The sequence below is a fragment of the Chenopodium album genome, chromosome 19, assembly GCF_948465745.1.
Source record: "Chenopodium album chromosome 19, dcCheAlbu1.1, whole genome shotgun sequence".
Taxonomy (NCBI): domain Eukaryota; kingdom Viridiplantae; phylum Streptophyta; class Magnoliopsida; order Caryophyllales; family Amaranthaceae; genus Chenopodium; species Chenopodium album.
The window spans coordinates 36436542-36458186 of record NC_137852.1 but is presented as its reverse complement, the minus strand read 5'-3'; the positions used below and the strand labels follow the sequence as shown (position 1 = coordinate 36458186).

General features: G+C 35.0%; 2 protein-coding genes across 4 annotated transcripts; both read right to left on the bottom strand.

Moving 5' to 3' along the window:
* Positions 1-466: 466 nt before the first annotated feature.
* LOC145595337 (cyclic nucleotide-gated ion channel 2-like) lies at positions 467-5309 on the bottom strand. The gene is made up of 8 exons (XM_081651730.1): positions 5160-5309; positions 4342-5050; positions 2335-2550; positions 1931-2244; positions 1652-1763; positions 1324-1560; positions 1135-1221; positions 467-1049 (listed from the first exon to the last, which is right to left on the bottom strand). The coding sequence occupies exons 1-8, from the start codon at positions 5177-5179 to the stop codon at positions 561-563; spliced, it is 2184 nt and encodes a 727-aa protein (XP_081507856.1). The 5' UTR covers positions 5180-5309; the 3' UTR covers positions 467-560.
* A 1549-nt stretch (positions 5310-6858) lies between these two features.
* On the bottom strand, positions 6859-13180 carry LOC145595336 (uncharacterized). 3 transcript variants are annotated; one of them, XM_081651729.1, is made up of 6 exons: positions 13044-13180; positions 12813-12879; positions 12375-12562; positions 10759-11211; positions 7614-7681; positions 6859-7565 (listed from the first exon to the last, which is right to left on the bottom strand). In XM_081651729.1, exons 2-6 carry the CDS (start codon positions 12837-12839, stop codon positions 7267-7269), a joined length of 1035 nt encoding a protein of 344 aa, XP_081507855.1. In that variant the 5' UTR covers positions 12840-12879; positions 13044-13180; the 3' UTR covers positions 6859-7266. The 3 variants fall into 3 exon arrangements, with proteins under 3 accessions (XP_081507855.1, XP_081507854.1, XP_081507853.1); XM_081651728.1 differs by having other exon boundaries at positions 6859-7681; positions 12375-12580; XM_081651727.1 differs by having other exon boundaries at positions 6859-7681.
* Positions 13181-21645: the final 8465 nt, after the last annotated feature.

Sequence of the window (21645 nt, the reverse complement as noted above, 5' to 3'; positions counted from 1 at the left end):
ACTCTTCTTTAATCTGATGGTCAAGGTGATATTATTAATAACTTGTGGTTGATTCGGTAGATTCAAAATCTTGATTCAACTTTTTACGATTGCAATATGCACAAAGCTAATAGACAGTGTGTTCAATGCGCACACCAAATTGCAGGAGAAGCTGCAATACATTAAATTTGCCTTGATAGTAATATGTAATACTATGTGATTTGTTTCAACCCTTGTAAAAAAACGAAATAACATTTTCTACAAGAGTTAGTTGTCTAACAAACATTGGGTGTCTCCACTAGTAATTCATGGAAGTGAGTATATAATATTACAAGTAGCTATATATGACCTTATGTGATTAATATTATGAGAAATTAAACACTTATTATTGAAAACAATGGTTGATCGATATTAATTTTTCGAAGCCTATACCCGTATCAATAGTCGGGAAAAAACAACAAAACATAAAAGAATAATTATAAAAAAATGATAAAATGTCTATTTAGGGTAGCTTAATTAAGCTTTATTAGTTTCGTCTTAATAAAAAAAAACGAAACAATAATGATAAGCCAAAACGGGTTCTAGTCAAGATGATCATGTGGTCTAATAGACATAAACATAGCAGCAAACTGAAGGAGTCTTTTCTCAGTATCTCCATTATGAGAGACTACATGAGTCCCTGAACCTCTTGTTCTCTTCATATAACGCCGCCAAGCAAACTGTATGTTTACTGCTGCCCAAGTTCTCCAATTAGAAGAATGGTACCTTAAGGTCCGCCTTAGGCTATCGTTGGCAAACTTATAACGGAAGTGCTCGGTGATGTAACGTAGGTCATATGCATCAAGTCCGAAAGCTTCAGTTGAGTCAAGACAAATAAATGTTGCTGATGAAGCTGGTAGTCGATGTAAAAATGGTCTTCGAAGGCTCCAAGATAAGAGCTCATCACCAAGGAACGCTCCTGGATACAGAGTGTCTGTTGCTACTAGGCCTTTGCTTAGGTTTTGGCTGCTTTGTATTTTTCCACGAACGATAAACACCATCCTCTGAACTGGATCTCCTTCCCTCATGATCTAGTTAAAAAAGGGCCAGGGTGTGTTTACAGTGTCATCAGAAGTGCAAACGTTGCAATATTAAAAGAACGAAGGAAACACATACCTTTTCTTCTTGACTGTATATTAATGGTTTGACTCTGTCACAAATATTGTCAAGGATTAGATCATCCAAGCAATGGAATAGTGGAACCTGCAAGATCATGTCATAACCAAAGAAGATAAATTATCATTTGAAACACATACATGATCATATAAACTTTGCAATAAATTAGATTTTAAATGAGTATATCACCTTTTTTATGAGATCAAGGCAAAGATAACGCTTGATGTCACGCCGAAGCCCCTCAGGCAAGTCTTTGATCAACTCCATTTCGTCAACTCCTCCCGTAGTTAACCAACTCTGACGTTCAAAATGACTAACTCTACGCCTTAAACGAGATGGTAGTTGTCTTCGCCTCATCCACCATTCCATATCTCGACACCTTAATTGCATTTTTCTTTTCTTTGCCATAACAGTATGCAGGAATACCTTTTGGAATGTCACATACTTGGTAAGTAGGAAAAAAAAAAAACAGAGTTTCGCAACTTGATTGAAGAAACATTATTAGCTATAAGTTTACCTGAATGTTTCCAATCAATAAGGTGAAAAGCATTAAGCCGCCAAGCACAAGACACATACAGAATAATACTTCGGCCCATTGGCTTGTTGGAGTTAAATTGTTGCCAAAAGTACTGAAACAATAGAATACAAATCTTCAACACTGTGAATATGTGACATGTTAATAGACCAACTCAACCAAAAGCTTAAACTGATGGTTGCAACCCAAAAATATGTTTTATACTAGCTGATGGTTGAAGCCCAGATATATAAAGTTAACGATTTTTGAGTTATTGCATACCTCAATTGGAATAAACCCCATGATATGGGGTAAAGAATCTTGATAATGACGGCGTTACTAGATATGACAGGAATAGCAGAGCTGTAGATTCCATAGCTGAAAGGTCCGTTATCATCCAAACAAAAGGACATCATGTTGGTTACCGTGGAGTTAGCATTGCATTTTTCTATTGTACTTGGTTGCTGAAAAAACTGGTAACAAATTCCCTTTGAGCACGACAAAGACATGTTACAGTTCCCATGTCTGTTACATTGCTGTGACAGACAAGATGCAACGCGTTGAATTGCAAGAACATACCAACATCCTCCAACAACCTTCATGTACACCATGCAATAAACTGATTAATCAAAAGTCGAGACAAATTGATCATAGTGAGTCTTAGTTAAAGCTTGAAGACGGCTTACATGAGAAGCAATGAAGTAGGCAATGAGATTGAGTCCAAATCCCCACCAAATGGTTCCAAAGATATATCCAGTGACCTTTTGCATTTTTCTCATTAAGTAAATGCTATGGTGAACTTTGGGTAGAAATTGGAATAGAAAAATAAGCAACAAAATCGTCATCAAAATTTGTATTCGATCTTGTCTTAGTAACATTGGCACAATAGACCAGAATACAATCTGCAATAAACAAAATAATCATCTTTATAAGCCCATTAGTATGTCCATCAACACTAGTATATACAGAGTACATAGTATAAAATTATGGTATAGTCATAGATAGACGGCGAATTTTACTCCTTAGCTCCTATGAGGCTAAGTTAGTCCTACTCATTATATCGTAAGATTTCTATATGTTCAGTTCTATATCAGATTGGGAACGAGTAACAAGGGAAATACAATATCAAATTATAATAAAGGTGAGGGATTTGAACCTGAGACCTAATGTACATAGTCCGTTAACCATAACTCCTAGTAAAACCAATTTCCTAAGTTTCACATGGTTACTGAAACAGAAGAACCAATTTCCCAAGTTTCACATGGTAATCTGAATGGCTGAAATTTGTCTAACCAAAGTAATACAATACTTGGTTACAAGGTAAATTTTACAGTAAGACAAGCTCAAAACTGATTTTCAAGGTTGTTTTAAACAAAGATACCCGTTCAAATGGGCCATATATGTGTCATCTTAAGTCACTGTCAGCCCATTATATTAGGTAGGAAACAAAAGAACCTTACACTACACCCCTTACATTAATAATTGATTGTGCACATAAATCTCTTACTCGTAATGATTTTGTTTTGCTTTAGATTTCATGTGATTTTCCTTGGCATTAGATTTCATATGATCTTCTTTGCCGTTACATCTCATATAATATTTGTGACAGTAACAAATCCTTCGTATGAAACTCTCTCCGTTTTTCTTATTTTAATCGTGGAATGACTGGAATCACATGTTTTTTGAGTTTCTAAATGAAATATTTTAGTTATCTATGTAACTTGACTAAATTATGCTCATTTGCTCCCGAAAGTTCAACCCTCTTACTTATTTTTACAAAAGTATGTGAATTAGTATTATATGTAAGAAAATTAGTTAAAGAATTCAATGCGTGTACAAGAATATTAATAAATAAAAGAGGATTAGTAAAATGGTGTAAAAATAATGCTAGGTAATGAAGGTGAAAATGTGATATGATATTTTGATCCATAAAGTGAACTATTTCACTTCTAAAATTTATTATTTTATTACAGTGTAAAAGTTAACTAACCAAATCTATGTTGTACATAATCATTAAAACGATGAGATCAGACATAGGCCCTGTTTGATTCACCTTAATTTTGCTGAACTGAAATTATTTTTACTGAACTGAACTTATTTTTACTGAACTGAACTTATTTTTACTGAACTGAACTTAATTTTACTGAACTGAAATTATTTTTACTGAAATTAAATTATTTTTACTGAACTGAAATTATTTTTACTGATTTTCTATTATAATTCTTCTTTTAAGAAAACTGAATTTTACTGAACTGAACTTATTTTTACTGAACTGAAATTATTTTTACTGAACTGAAATTAATTTTACTGAACTGAACTTATTTTTACTGAACTGAAATTATTTTTACTTAATATTATTTTTTTTAAGGTGAAAAGAACAGGGCCATACTTACAATAATCAAGAAAAAATATTCTTTGGAGCCCACCAAATTTTAAAATTTCAAGTCGATGTAGGTATAATTTCAATAATTCATATAGAAATCCAATTATTGTATATTGCTTGTTCTAAAAACCTAAAGGGTGAGCCGGGTGAAACACCAAAAATATAATAACGTAAAAAGCCTAATACTTCGTAGAATTTGAAACCGTATCTTTTATTTCCTTTATTTCTTTGTTAAACATGAACATAAATTAATGAACATGTTATTATTTTTGTAAAAAAATAAAATAAAATCGAGTCACAAAATTCATACCTGTGGAATTGGAAGTATGACATAGAGATCAAACCAGAAGCCTTTCAATGAATGTCCATAATGTGAAGCAATGGCACGTGCATCCCACACGAGTTTCCCACACCCAACAACGAGTGATTCCCTTGACACGTACGCAAGCCGGAACTGGAGCCACACGTGCCACAGATGAACAGCATCCACACACGTGCGAATGATGGTAACCACCGCTGCTAGAACCCCATCCATGTAAAGACATGATCCATCTCGTCCAATGGATAGAGCATAGAAGAAGACAGGGTCAATGGCTAAGGCCACGGCCCGTGCGAGTAAGATTACACGGTTCCACCTTCTTACTCTGTCGCTCCTCGGGTCTAGTATCGGTCCAAACATGCCAGTCGGCCATCTCTGGAGGGAGCCACGCTTTCCCTTGGCCTGTTTGGACCGAGAACGTAATTCGGTTCGGGTTCGGATTGGGTAAAGGGAGGACCCCGCAGAGGCCTCCCATTCAGGTTGACCAGCTCGATCACAACTAGTGGAGTGGAACACAGGAACCCCGACCTGAGTGCATGCATAGCACTCAATCGCGGGGTTACTGCTCCAACTTCCACTAGTATTAGTATCATCCTCATTACTACTACTATTACTATTACCATTAGTACTTCCCTCCCCAGTCGTCGCACCCTCCTGGGTAGGCGGTGGCCCTTGCTTTTTTACCAGCATCCACCAAAACCTGCACTATCATAAAACAAAAATAATCAGTAACAAGACATGAGATTAAATCTCGTCTATATAAAATATATTTAAAAAAAAAGAAAAAAGATCGAGCCAGATATACGTACTCGAGGAGGGAGGAGGGCATGGTTGGAAATGAGGAACAATGAAAGATGAATAGAGAGTAGTGTGAGTTTGGATGTTGTGTAATGAGGAAGGAGGGAGTGATAAGAGTGTTGGTGTCGAGTAGTGAAGGTGGAAGCAAGTAAGGTTAGTATAGACGAAAGAGGGAACTGATTTACGGAACGTAAAGTGGGACCAATATTGTTGTGTAATTATGTTAATCTTTTAGAATTTGACGAAAAATGTACGATTATTGACAGAATTATTACGCCTACTATTAGTCTCTTTATGTAGTTATATGTATCGTATCATGCATATGGTCCCCAAACCCCAATTGCAACAAAGCAAATCCACGTTTCTTCGATGTATCCATGGTCCCGCCACCTCAGTTATACAAACAAAATACCAACAAGATTAAAATAGTAAAAAATAAATCAAGTAATGCTTGGTCTAGTTGAAAAATTCAATTTTTCTACGAGATTGTAGTAATAAATCCTATTATGAAGCTTTTAGTGGTATGGATTTCCCTACCCTTAACACCTCCTTTTTAAGGGACATTTTTCGTGAACTAGGATAGGTTAACTTGTGTGAGATTTTGACTCGATAGGGCATTTTCCTTGCCTCTAATAATAACCAATAATCAATAGTAACAAGAAAACTAAGTAGCAGCCATATTTAATTTTAAACTCGCACATGAATGAAAACTAATAGATATCGTGCTATATGATGACCTTGTTTTGTCACAAGATTTGTACTATTGAGGTATTAAACAAATCAACTCGTTTTTGTGTTGGATAAAGAAGAATATCACTATAAAAACCTATGCAATCATGTAATTTTTAAGCTATGTATCAAGCCAATATTATTGGATCAATTCCATCGGATAGTTAGTCATCACATAACGAGTCAACTTTTGACTAATATTCTCTTCGTAATTAAAAATTTTAGACACTCTAATACTTAAAATATACAATGGTGCTTTTGACTTTTTGAGCATGCAATTCCTTTCGTTCATTCCCCAAGCTCAATGAAAAATGGGATACAAAGGTAATATTTGATGTAGTATGAAGCATGTTCGAAGGCAAATGCTTGAATTTTAAAACCGGCAAGTTCATTTATGAAAGTTGTACTTCTGTTTAATTTGTACCCTTTGTAACAAACGAGCAAGTACGACTTTTTTGAGTGATTAAGCGAACATGTTCCATAGCTTCTGATACTTGGTTTATTGAGTAAATGTCAAATAAAAAGTTACAAAAACAATTCCATTTTTCCAAGCCTAAAACCATTTTGGTGAATTTTTCTAAGCAAATGCTAATCCAATACCTTTTACATACACCAAAGTGTACATAAAGGTTGATTCACCCAAGAGAGGTTTATTTGCTCATTTTAAGATATTAGTATAAGCAGAAAAAAATAATTAAACAGAAATTATGTTTAGGTATATCTTGCACCCGAATGTATATAATATATTTTACTGCTAATCTAAACCTTTTTTTTTAATGCTATATTTTGGGATGCAGTTTCCAACCCAAATCAAGCTGATAATCTCGTCCAGTACTAGTGTTATTGTCTTCCCAATATTATGCAATTGCTTTGGGCGTTAAAAGTTTTTCTATAATATTAGATGCGGCTGCAAAATATATGGTACTTGGTGCTTCAACCAACAGAAATAATCAAGCTGCAACTCTGATGTCCCAAGCAAAGTAAAAAAACAGGAAGTACATAAGTACATAACCCATATGCACATAAACCGAATTTAACTGCTTGCAATTCACATGACTAACCAAACCAAAAGCAGAAACAAAAAAGAAATATTAGCCAGGCTTGCTTAATCAGATACTTTATCAGAAGATTTCAAGCTCATCTCAGTACTGATAAAGATGGATGAAGTAAAAAAAAAAAACAAAATCCTCCTCAATGTGGAGGTACTGAACTCAAATCCGAAAAGACAAAATGGCTAATATTACAGGTGTACACTAAACTTTGCCTACAAATAAATACTCAGTGTGCTGTGATAGAGGCATAAGATGAAACAGATTGAGATCATGAACAATATAGGTTCTTTTCCTCCACTAGCAGATGCAATTCTCTAGTTGATGCAAACAAACAATATTAGATAAGGTTAGCTCTCTTTAGAAACCTTATTGTCCTGCAATAGTGCGGCCATATGGACTCCACGAAATCAAGGTACTTCTCAACAAACCACTCTTGAAACACCTTCCATTTCCTCATAGTAAACTCTTTGTAGTCCAGGTTTTTTATGTTGACAAAAGGTTGCCAAAATCGAGCTCTGATGTCTTCTTTAAGCTTACCTTCAGCAATGTAATTCGAAGATAATGAGAAGTAAGTCGGTAGGTTTTTAATTACCTTGACTGATTGCTTGAAGGAGAAAACATATAGAGCAAAGATCCCCCGTAGCAGCTTCACATACAGAGCGACAATCAGAGGACCTATGATCCACAAGGGGGTTAATTCTCTTGAAACTTGACTGCCATACTTCACATTTACGGCTAGATAGAGAGGAATGCTGCATAAAATCAGAAAATTCACAACCAATAAGAAATCCCGTAAGCATAATATATATAAATGCCATGTATAATTTAAAAGAGTACCAACTGTTCTACATATCAATAACAGAAGGAAGGACAGCTATATGATCTGTAGATTTGGTATGAAACTGAGATAGATGAAAATAAAGTATCAAATTTGTCATGTTAGCTTATCTACATCAAGAATCCTAAAAAGTTCATATTGATCCTATTTTTCAATTGCATTTGGATTTCATAAATATAAAATGACTATATAATCATGGTCAAACCAGGAAAATGCCTCCCCTGGATTTTACATTTGCATCAGGTCTTCTAAAATTATTGCTCATTTCAGGAATTGCCTCTTACAAAGTAATATTTTGAAGAAATCCAGGACAAGTGACAAACTAGAAGAAGAAGACCATAAAGGTCAGATGACTAACTTTAACACCTACAAGGTCAAATATATTATTAATAACCTCCAAATAATGCCTCCATTTTTTTATATAATAAAATCAATTCATTAATAAATAGTCATACGACATCTACAATAGATATATGAATTTAATAAATACATAACAACTCAAATCAAATAATGGTTTCCCTCAACATAATAACTTAGTCATTAAATTATAAACTCATTCAGTCATTTGTCACAAAGAAGTGAATATTTACAGCAACAATAACAACAAATATAATAAAATTAAAAAAAAAAAAATTAAAAATAAAGTTCCAACTATGTAGATAATTACAGAGATTCAATCATGTATATAAAAATATATGTAAAATAAATAATGGAGCTAAGAATAGCACTTTCCAATTCACTCTCAATAAGTGGCTAATGGCTAATAGATGTGGCGGCAATAATATCAGTGTAAATCAGTCTACTTACACGAATCAATTTAGAAATAGAATTATAAGAAAAGCACTCACTATTATGCAAGTTCTAGTAACTATAGCTGTTATCTAAATGTACTTGTAACATTATTGAAATTAACTTCTAAAAAGAGGGAGTAACTTTAGAGTGTACACTTATTAGCATAGCAAGAGAGTGAGTCAAAAATCTAACTCCCCCCCCCCCCCCCCCCCCCCCCCCCCAAATTAAGGCAATGTTCTCTGGATCTAAATTAATGTACTCTAATCTGAATCCTTGGCTTGGTCTCATCTAAGTTCTAATCTACCTCGAGAGGATTTTTTCTAGTCTAATTCTGTCTATTGACGAAATTTGTACACTAATACTTTCTCCGTCTCTTAATAGTTAATTCCTTTGTTTTTTATTACTTGACCCACTCCATTTAGGCACAATTATCAAGGAAAAGTTGAAATGCAAGCAAAAAGACTATATTTCCCTTACCCACTATCCCTGCTCACTAACCCATTCCTCCTACCTTTCCCATCACTGTCATCCATCTCATCATTACAACCACCACTACAACCTCCACTACAAATCTACAGCCTCCACCACAATGCAACAACCACCATCTTTTCACTTCGACCACCACCGCAGCAATTACAACCACTGAACTAAATAAATGAGGAAAGAGAAAATATCACCAAATTCGACCACTCCAACAACCACCACCGTCCTTGAGCAGATTTTTCAGAAATTGAAAGCTTGGTGGTCGAATTAGGCTATGGTGGTTTCAGATCTAGAATTGCTGGCCAAATTCGACCACCATGGCTTCGATTTTGGTGAAGTTTAAGCGCTTATACAAGTTAAGGCGGTAACGGTGCAACGGTAGCTAGAGACATGGAGGTGAGGAGAGGAGTATGGAGACCATGGACGCTGAAGAGGGAGATAAGGGTGATAATTAATGTTGAGGTGGTGTTTCAAAAATATGGTAAGGGTGGTGGAGATGGGTGGCTGCCATGGCTAACTTGGAGGAGGAAGAGAGGATATGGTGATGAACTATGAAGAATTAAGGGGTTGAATGATTGTCTGACTAAGGTGAGAGAGGAGGGGGTAAGGTAACAAAGGGTATATGGTTTTAATTATATTGAAAATGTGAGGGCAAATAAGTAAAAGTGTAGTGTTAAATTTGCCAAAAAAAAAAAACAGGTCAAGTAAAAAGAAACTTCCCAAAAAGGAATACAGGTCAAGTAATAAAGAATGGAGGAAGTACATCATTTTGAATTTTTACACTATTTCTATACTAGCTATGACCAAGTTTTATAACTAATGCACAAAAATGAATTTCATTATTTATATTGTTGTTAATCCAAAAAAAGATATATATATATATATATATATATATATAATAAATGAAATAAAATAAAATTATATTGAAATATAGTTAAAGTTATAAATGGTCAAAGTATTGTGAATTATATAAAAATAAAATAAAATAAATACCAAAAGTGCGGCCTTATTAGATTCAACTTATCTTGTATTTTTAATTATCACGGAATTAAAGATACTTAATACTTTGTCATACACAAACGAAAATAAGAGCATAGCTTAAAGATACAATTTAGACATACATTTGTCCCAATTTCGCCTTTCTAGTCCAACAAACACAACTTATGCATATCTTCACTCCTTCACTAATAGGATCATTATTTTTTTACATACAAATTTAGGTGCAAACTACAAAGGTCTGCTGCTACATCATCATTGATAAACTAATAAACAATGTCGTAGCATAATGACCCACAATGAGTGGTGATTTTAAAAGCTAAGGCGCATTAACAAGCGTTCAGCCGTTCACTGAATCACTTCCACAATACTGTAGTTGTCTACCACTGAAAAGTTAGTTTGTTGAGGAAACTGGAGCAACTAGTTTGGCAATAATGCTCATCAACTACATAATTCCAACAGACACGGCTAAAGAATGTTTACAAAAACCAACTAGATCAGTGTGATTTCCCAAAAGCAAAGCAAAAACCAAACAACCTCCTAATACCAAGTTATTGACATATATCATACACTACAGCGCACATCTAATTGACTTTTAGCACATAATAAGTGAAAAGATTTCGCCAGATAAAAAGGCTTTAAGCAAAAATGGCAAACCAATTAAAAGACTAGGGAATTTGATAGACAACAGAAAGCTTCAAGAATAAGCTATATACTTACAATATTAGTAAGGGAACCATTATTGTTGCATCCAGTCCCAGAAAGTAGCACAAAACCACCTTTAGAATCTCACCTCTTTCCTTAGACTTGGTTGCTGTTTGCTCAGTCAAATGGTCCGTTTGAGGTGGCTTTTCCAGGATACCATCTCCAGCTTCAACGGTTGCTCCTGTTTGCAGAAGACTCAACCATTTCAAGAATAATCCACGTATAGTCTGAGATTGAGATATTGTCTTGTCTGACTCTGATGTACAAGATACTGGCATGTCCTGTGCTGCGGGAGACACTTGTAAATTTTCCTCCTTTTCGTGCGGGAGGAAAGAAATTTTGACAGAGCTATTGGGTGATGTTGGTTTAATTGATGCATCTCTGGCTTTGTCATTTTGAAAGTTTGCTTTAAAGGATGAAATTCGAAATAATTTCCCTTTAGCTTCATGTACAAATCTGGGTACTGGCCTGCAGCAGCAAACTTATCATAAACATGGGAGACCATGGGAAGAAATTGACTTTGAAAGCAGACCTACACAAGCCATATGAAATGTAATTATAACTGAGCACTAAAAAGACCTCAAACTGATAAAAGTACATGGAGCAGAGAACTAACAAGTCTGGCAAATATTTCCCTCCGATTTCAAATTTTCAATAACTAATGTAAGGACAATGCCCAATGAGATTGAAGTGAAAAGGAAAAACGAAGACTATTTTCATTTTAAGCATCGAGCTGCAAAAAATTTCATTAATACCCAAAAAAAAAAAAAAAGTACTAATGATGTAAACGGTTATAGTTGAACAAGCATTTCAGTTGATATTTTGAACTCTGCTCAAGCTCAAGCTTTTGGCGAGCATGACCAAAAAATTTGTTCATTAACTAAATTGATTCAAGGTTTTCAAGCTCATTCACAGACATAACAAAATCCATGACATCTTAGTCAATTGAGAAAAATATTGATTTTCAGGGGCTAAATTAGGGTGATAGTGTAATACATAAACATTTACAGTGTTTAACATATGGGATCCACCCACTGGAAATGAGTTCTAAAATATCACTCAAAATCATATATATTTATGTAGCAAGTTCTTAACCAATGTAGCACATGGGTTATTCAAGAGTATATTAATACATTCACCAAACCTATAAATTTCATGTGCCATTAATAACCAATATGCTTAACTTTATAGCCAGGAAATAACTAACAGCACATACACATTATAGAATGGTATAATAACAGCTCAAAAGATTAAGCCTACATATCCTCCTGGCTTGGGGTTATCGCGCCATAGTCCGAAAGCAAAAATTCAATATATTAGATTAAACACCAAATTACAATTACTCATTAAAACAAAAAAGCATGTGCTCTCAGCGCTCAGCTTCACTCACTAATAAGTACAAGCTAATCTGGGTAACATTTCTAAAAGTTAAAAACTATAGTGGCAGATATCTAGCCCCTTCATTCACCATTATTCCCTTGAAAATTCACGTAGTCCTCTATGGATTCTACGGAGTATTCTCGTGTATTAATATCACACAGTAAAAGTAATAATAGAACAATCAATAACAATGAGGTCATTGCAAACTTAAATGAATCAATAATTAATCAACACAAGAGCATGACAATCACCTCAAAGGAAAAGCTGGCTTCAGTGAGATACACCTATCGGTTCGTGAAATCATTTGAAACCGGACAACATTTTGCCTTAATCTTATTCCTTTGTTCCATGATGAGTTTCTTAACGGAACCGCAACTGCAGCAATAGGCCCGTCCCTGAGGGGCTGCCGCCCTAAAATTTCCATTTTTATAGTTCCTTCCTAACAATAAACAAAACCCTGCAACACATTAGCAACAAAATACAACTTAATCATCATCAAGTATATATATGTATAATTATCAGCAACAGTTCAATAATTCCAACCCTAAACTAAATTGATTACACTGACAATTAATTAAATCAACAAAACCCCAGATCATCTTTTTAATTCAATTTCAACAACATATAACTTAATTATCTTTAAACATTAAGAAAACAAATTTGAGTTCTTGTAACTAATCAAGTGTTACCTGTATATGATGGGTTGCCAATACCATTTCATATATGTTAAACAGCAAATCATTTACCCACTTTCACCTGTTGATAATAATAATTAAACCCCAATTAAAAGTGGAAAACATAATCTTGAAAAAACATGAAAAAAGAAAAACTTCAATAAATTGATATTTCGATAAAAATTCACGAACTAAATTAAAATTTAAAAAACAAAATTGAATGTAGTTCATGACTGAAAAGGGTACCTGGAGTTGTCGTCGGTCAGGCGGCCGGAGAGGGAAAGAGGCGATTGGGTTTTGGTAAGCAAGAACAAGAAAGTTCGGTGCTGAGGATTTGGATTAGAAACTTTGGGGTGGATGGATAATACTCGTAAAATTTCTTTAACGTTTATATTTTAATTTTTTTTTAATTTTTTTTGAACAACTTTAAATTAATTTTTACTGTCTTTACGATAAAAAAATTAAAAAAAAAAATTATTTTTTACGAACTTTCTAAATTTTAATAATTATTTTTATTAAACTTGATTGTATTTTTTTTTTAATTTTTTTTTAATTCTGATGAGGCAAAGCCAGTTCAAAAAAAAAAAAAAAAAAAAAAGTAGAAAAACAAAGCAAAAAAAACAGAAAAATCAAGGAGGAACAAGGCGTGGGAAGGCCACCTCTCGAACATCCTCATCTAAAATACTATTAAGGCCTACGGGAATAAAATTAAGAAGATCAAAATCAGTGTCTTGAGAGACTCTGCGGTTGGCCAACCAATCCGCCGCGCGATTTCATTCACGAAAGATGTGAGCAACTTTAACTTCCCAACTGTCATCTTTAAGCATGTTGATGCATCGATTAAGCTCATGAACACTCTCACCATGAGGAGCTGTCCCCTGTTGATTGTATTCTTAATTGAGTACTTTCCTTCAAAAAAAAAAAAAAAAAAAAAAATCTTAATTGAATACTCCGTGCATCTTTTGTCCCTATTTTTAACTTAGTGTTCAACTTTTGACTATCCAAATTGCCACTAAAGTTTAAATAAAAACGCAATTTTCCATAGCATAACAGGGTTTCAAACAAAAAATAGTATTTAGCCCGTGCGATGCTCCAGGTCGATATGTTAAATATTAATATATTATAGTTTTCATATATTATATTTTATGTAGATGAAACTTTACTTTTAATATTTTGTATGTACATAATAGTGTTAAATACTTATTTTAGATTTAGTCTAAAAAAATTTGTCATATAAAAGTACAAAGAAAAACACTCTCATAGTCTACATTAAATATATTTAAGAAGAATAAGTTAACCATATTATTTGATAGCAAAGTTGGTATGACTTCTTATTCATTTTTCAATGGATCCAAGTTCGATTCTTGACAAAACATGGCATTCACATTTCTAATTGGGTGGTGTGGCATGCTCTTAGTAGAAGAGAGAGGTGACACATGACGTGTATTCTTGATTAGGAACGTCTTTAAATGTATAGTATAGATATAAAAACTACTTATCTTTCACAACTTATATAATCTTCCCAATATGAAAGTAGTACCATAAGTCCATAATTGCCCTTTGAAGAGAAAAGCAATTTCAGATCTGGACCTTGTCTCAATTCAATTTATAGAAGAAATTGAAGACGATGCTGACTCCTTGTTGACCAGGAAAAAGAAGAAAGGGAAGGGCCTTGACTATGGTGGACCTTCAGATGATGGGCCATCTTCTTCCAAGCATGGGCCTAGGCCAGGTCCTTCCTTTGCTTTCGATACTTGCATTTCTCTAACTTATGCATTTGATGGGCTTGCAGTGGTTGACCCAACTCAACCACCTCTCCCTCAGTGATTGGTTTATTATGGAATTGTCAGGGAATTAAAAGCCCAACAACTAACCCCGATAATTCCAAAGCTTAAAAGACTTGTTAGGTCTTTTGGTCCGGATTTTATTTTTCTTGCGGAAACGAAAAGTAACTCGGATTTAGTCTTTAATCGTCTTAGAAGTTTAGGTTTTAATTTCTTAAAAGGTGTTAATCCTAGGGATTTAACCGGTGGACTTTGGTTAGGTTGGAAAAACAAGTCCCTTTTTGATGTACTATTCACTTGTGTCAATTTCCTTGTAGTGAACGTAAATGATGTTATTAATGGAAAATGGAGATTGATTTTGGTGTATGGTGAACCTTGCACTTCACAACATGGAGGGGTTTGGGATTCTATTAATCAATGGACAAGTCCTTCCCTAAATTTGTCAATTGCTATAGTAGGGGATTTAAACCAAGTGGATTCCCACCTTGACAAAACAAGACACCATTCTTCAAATATTAGGGGTGCTAATATTTTTAATGAATGGAAAGAGCTCAACAACTTCCATGACTTAATTTTTCAAGGGCCTAGATTTACCTGGTCAAACGGAAGAGGTGGTGATGATTTAGTTCTCGAAAGACTTGATAAGGGGTATGCAAATGCAAGATGGCTAAACATGTTCCCACATTCGATCATCTCCCACCAACCAATCCAAATCTCAAATCATGCTCCAATTGTGTTCCAAACTCAACAACTGGCCTCAAAAAGGAATAGCGGGTACAAATTGGATAGTTGGAGTCTTAATTATCTAGACTGTATTGAAGTGGCTAGTGCAAACTGGAGCAAGTAGCAAATGGGTTCTCCGATGTTCACTTTAGCAAGGAAAATCCATGAAGCTAAGTTGGGAATAACACGATGGACACTCGACAAAAGATGCGAGTGGAATGGTGAATGGGACAAATTTGAAAAACGACTTACTTGAAGCGCAATGGCTTCTAGAAAGTGAAGGTATGCAGAGGAGTTTATGCGAATTAGCAAGAAATTGGAAGAGAACTCGAGAAATATGGCCATCTACTGGAGACAACGAGCGAAACTAAATAGGAATTATGCAGGGGATACCTGCTCAAGATATTTTTTCAATTTTGTCAAAGGGAGGAAAGCAAGGAATAAATTGGAAGCGATAAAAGATGAAAGTGGTGATTGGATTACAGAAGAGGAGCATATCGCAGAGGTTGCGGTGGCCTACTTCCAGAATCTATATGGAGGGAGTAGGGAGCAACCAACCTCTTGCCATAAATAGAGAAAGCGGGATTGAGCAGGGCATCAGAGGCACCACTATTGCACTCATAGAGGACCAAAAGGATATGCTCTCCTAGCCTTACACAAGAAGAGAAATCAAGAATGCCCTGTTTGCTATGAAACCATGGAAAGCGTCGGGGCCTGATGGGATTCCGGCCGGGTTCTATCAGAAAAACTTGTGCTGAATTCAGGATGATGTCATAGGTGATGTTCGATTGGCCTTATCCTCAGGTAACATCTTGAGAGAATTCAATTTAACATGTATTGCTCTTATCCCAAAATGTGATAACCCGGAATCTATAGATAAACTAAGACCTATTGGGCTGTGTAATGTCATATATAAGGTTATCTCCAAATGTATCACAACACAGGCTTAGGAAGGTGATCAATGATTTGGTTAGCCAATTCCAAAACGCTTTTATCCCTGGTAGGGCTATCTCGGACAATATTTTGCTTGCCCATGAACCGTTGGAAAACATTAGGAAGACTAAGAAAGGAGTGAGCAAGAGGTAAAATTGCTATTAAGACTGACATGAGTAAAGCATATGATAGAATCAAGTGGGATTTTTAAGAAAGAGTTCTGTGTAAATTTGGGCTACCAAACTTGATGGTGAAAACAATTATAAACTGGGTTACATCTGTCTCTTTTGCGATGATCATTAATGGCTGCACTCGAAAACCTTTTAGGCCGAGGTGTGGCCTTCGACAAGGTGACCCTTTGTCGCCTTATCTATTCATATTGTGTATGGAAGGCTTGTCTGGGCTAATTAGGGGTGAATAAAGCTTAGGGAAGATTGGAGGTTTAAATGTAGCACAAAGAGCTCCCAAGATTAGTCATTTGTTTTTTTTTCAGATGACTCGATTTTCTTTTTACAAGGGAAGGAACGTAATGTAGTGGTGCTTAAGGATGTTCTTGATACTTACTGCAAGGCTTCAGGTTAAATTATTAGCAAGAGCAAGTCTATACTCCTTGCTAGCCCTAACTCAAAGGAGGAGGATGTTAAGATTTTCAGTGAGATCTTGGGTATAAATATAAGCAACAAGTTTGGAACTTACCTGGGTATCCCGGCTGATTTTGGCACTACTAAGAAAGAGAATTTTGGTTTTATGGTAGACAGGGTAAAAAAAAGACTTAATGCTTGGAATTAAGTCTTTTTATCCCCTGTAGGGAGACTTACTCTTATCATATCAGTACTTTCTAGCCTGGGGACCTATGTTCTTTCGGTTTTTAAGTGTCCTATGGGTATTCTTAAGAAAATCAGCAGTATTGTTGCCAAGTTCTGGTGGATGGGAAATAAAGATTGCAAAGGGGTGTATTATTAGAAGAGTTGGAAATATCTAACGGCTGCTAAGAGAGGGGGGCCTTGGTATTCTTGATGCAAAGTTTTTCAACCAAGCCTTACTTGCAAAACAAGGCTGGCGCATTATTACGCATATTGATTCTTTGATTAGCAAGGTTTTTTGGGCTAAGTATGGTATAGAGAAGACTACTCTCTTTGACAACAGTTGGAGCAATAAAATTTTGGGCTCTTGAGGATGGAAAGGGATAAAATAGGGCTTGCAGGTGTTAAAACAAGGCTGCTCATGGTCTATTTGGGATAGGTGCTCTGCTAAAATTCACCATCCTTGGATTCATGGGAAAACGCCTGGTTGGAATGGTCTTTTGTGACCACAAATGCCAAGGTGGCCTCACTTATTAATGCTAGTGGTGATTGGAATCTGGAAGACTGAAACCTGATTTTTGATAATCTCACATTTGAGAAGATTATCACTATTACCCCTATAGTAGTAGGGTTTGAGGATATGCTAATATGGAATGGGGAAAAGAGAGGTTCCTACACTATCAAGAGTGGTTATAGGTTTCTTTCTCATAACATATACCATCAGAATGAACCTTAATGTGCTGCCAGGATCATTAACTGGAATATTTTTGGAAATTCCCTGGTAGACCAAAGCAAAAAATCTTGCTTTGGAAAATTTTCAAGGGTGCTGAACCTGTTGGTAGTGAAAGGAGAAGAAGGGGGCTGGGCACAGATCACTTTTGTCAGCTCTGCCATGAATTAGAAACGATGAGCAAAAACACTTGGAAACCTTAGAATACTTGTTTAGAGACTGCTCCTTTGGTAGTCATGTGTGGAGAGGTTGTAGCCTGGGTATCAATGTTAGCCACCAACACAACATTCCTATCTCTAGCTAGATTCACAACTGGCAGAGAATTCTATGTGACAAAGCAAAGGGCTTGGAAGAGAGCTACCAAGTGTTCTTAGCTTGTATTGAGTGCATTTGGGAAGCTAGAAACAGTCCGATCTTCTCTAAGAATAAACAAAACGCTTGGTCTACCATTAAAAGAATGGATCATAAGGTATTTTGCAGGAACTCGAGCACCTGTGAGAAGAATGCAGGTATTACAGGTGGTGATGATGATGGCCCATCTGGGTTTGATACAAGAGAAAAGAGCAGGGAGCTGCAACAGCACAACAAGACTGTCAACTTGATCCAAGGGAGCAGCGAGTGCAGGCCTTCTGTCCTAGAGATAAAGAGTGCTAAATGCAGGAACCAGACTAAATGGTTATGGGAGCTCAAGCAAACGGATGGCTACAACTATCATGGAGAGGGTTCTTTGCAGACATCAGACAAAGTGTATGATATGATTGCTACTATGCAGGAAGGAATTAAGGAGGCGATGGAAAAACATATGTGGCATTTACAGGTCTTTGCTACTGATCCCAGGTTAGCCGAATGGTTACATGGAGATTTTACAGAAGCTCTACATGTGCATGACAAACTAAGCAATATTAGTAGCAATATGTGTGGTTTTCATTGTGTTAGTATTAGCATCAGTATGTGTATGGTCTTTGGGGATTAGTCTCCCTTTTTCTCAGCTGTCAAAAAAAAAAAGTCCATAATTGCATAATCTTATTCTTGATTTCTGAAGGTAATCGGGTCGTAGATTGGCTTACTAATCGATGATTGACTCAATTAAATGGACTTAGGCCCTGTTCTTTTCACCTTAAAAAATAATACTCCCTCCGGCCCCGAATGATAGTCACTTTTGTCATTTTTAGTGACCCTAAATGTTAGTCACATTTGCTTTTTTCAAGTATCATTAATATTTTTTTTTACCAAAATTCTCTAACATTTGCATAAATATTTGTGCAAAATTAACTTTCCCATGTACTTTAATTACTTTCTCTCTCTACTTTTTTGCATACCCAATGTAAATTTACTTTTTCAATGTACTTTATTTAATTCTCCTTAATTCCCGTGATTTTTCTTCAAAAGTGACTATCATTCGGGGCCGGAGAGAGTATTAAGTAAAAATAAGTTCAGTTCAGTAAAATTAATTTCTATTTAGTAAAAATAAGTTTAGTCCAGTAAAATTCAGTTTTCTTAAAGAAAAATTATAATAGAAAATCAGTTTAAATAATTTCAGTTTAGCAAAAATAATTTCAGTTCAGTAAAATTAATTTAAGTTCTGTAAAAATAATTTAAGTTGAGCAAAAATAATTTCAGTTCAGTAAAAATAATTTCAGTTCAGCAAAATTAAGGTGAAGAGAACGGGGCCTTATTATCTTAGACAATGCTCCTATGGAGCCTCGTACGATTTTAGAGGAGGATGCAAGAGGAGTGGCTTTTCTACGGTTATTGGGTAGGGTATCCCAATGGTAATATATAGGACTAGTGTCAAGCTTAAAAGACTTTTAATGAACATGGTCTTTAATGGGCAGGGCCCTTATTGATTAGGGTCATTATAGGGCCAAAGTGTTTGTCCAATTTAATAAATAAAGAAAATAGATAATGTTAAAAAAAATTACATAGATATTTTCATATTCGATCATATATACTTAATAATAGCTATGTCCAATGTACTTAATAAAAAATGGACTATTTAACTTCAAATGACTATATCTTCTTCGTTACAAGGAATTTTCAAGTGATTCAAATTGGAAATAAAAGTAGAGTGCAAGAGCTTTTCAACAATAGTTCACATGCCCAATTTGAGCGAGAAACAAAGAAGTTATGAACGTTTGAAATCAAGTTATTCAGGTAGAATTGCTGGAGCACCCGCTTCACCTTTTAGAGCACCCACTCCATCCGAAATTGGGATTTTTGGCAAAAGTTTTGGAGCGACAACTCCCCTTTATGGAGCGACCGTTCTATTCCAGCGAAGCGCCCCGCTCTATCCCTCTAGAGCGACCGCTCTAGAGCCCCTGTTTCGTAGCGGCTTTTGTTCTTTCTTTTTGTTTTTCCTAGCTTGCTTTTAATCCTGGTCTTTCATTTGTAATCCAAGGGGTGTAATTCAAGAACTCTAGGTTTGTTTGTAAAGCCTTTAAATAGGGCTAGGCTTGCTTTTAGGAACAACTTTTGCTTAATTTTGAATCTCATGGGATTTTCTCTCTTTACCCATAATCTTTGTGATTATTGAAATCTATGTGAATTCTCCTCTAACCTTTACCCTACTTTGTGTTAGACTTTGACGAAACCCTTATTGCATCAAAATTGGTGATTGGTGTGATAAGTATTTATCTTTGTTATTTGTTCTCTTTCAAATTAGATCTTGAACAACGAAGTTTGGATTGAAAATTGAGTTTTGTTGGTTATTTCATATCAGCTAGTTTTCTTAAAGGAAGAGAACAGAGCCTTAATTACTTTGAAATATACAAAGGGGTAGAATGGGTATTTTATGGAGATTGTCGGGGTGGTTTGGGAACTTCAATTCAATAAATTTAGACAATAATATCGGTGACGGCTGTTAAGCGTAATTAGTAAGTTAATACGCTGTCATAACAGATTTAGTGACTATTCTTTACAAATATATTCTTTAATCCGTAAAATTAAATTGAAAGCAACAAACCCCTTTTTTCGTTCCGGTGAGTGAGGTGGAAGGGACGAACCCTATATTTTCATAATATAATGACGGAATTGTCAATATAATGCGAGTGACGGAATGCAATGAAAGATATTAATCATATGTTTTGATAGGCATGAAATTCAAAACATCACAACTAAAATAGAACTATATATTATATTTTTCTTTTTAATTTAATATGTTTGTCATAAGATATTCATAATCTAACAATTTAATGATTTGTCTGAAAACGTATTAATGTGGGAAGTAGAAAACCGTTAACCATATAGGCAAAACCCTTATTTACTTCCAAGACCACAATTTCCCCAACCAACTTGGCAAAAATCCTTAATTACTTCTTCAATTGCACAAACAAGCACTAATTCAAATTGAAGTTGATATTTCAAAGTTTCAATATTGAAATGGGCTTTATTCAAGAACAAAGCAATAGACCCAAACAAATTAAATTATGTAAGTATATATGTATTCGATTTGAATTGAACTTTTTTTTAAATGTTAATTTGTTGTTATTATAGCAAACCTTAAGTTTGAAACAAATATTTTAAAGTTATAATTTTTTTCACAATAAAATCAACATTAAAGGAAGTAAAAAATGAAGATAAACATCATCACATGAAAAGATAGAGTAATTTTTTAATAACATGGAAATAAAATAGGAAAATTTGGTAAAAATAATCTCAACCTTACTCGCTTTTAATAATCTCAACTATCGATTATTTTAAAATAATACCAATTTTAGGCGGGTATTCGCTTTCTTTGGGCCTAAGTGATCGGTACCATGTTAGATAAATACTTTTTTTTTATTGAACACGTGTCAGCATGTGATTGGTCAAAACATTTAAAAATAATTTTTTTTTAGAATAAGAAACCTAGCCACCTCCTCCCCAGAAGCTCGCCC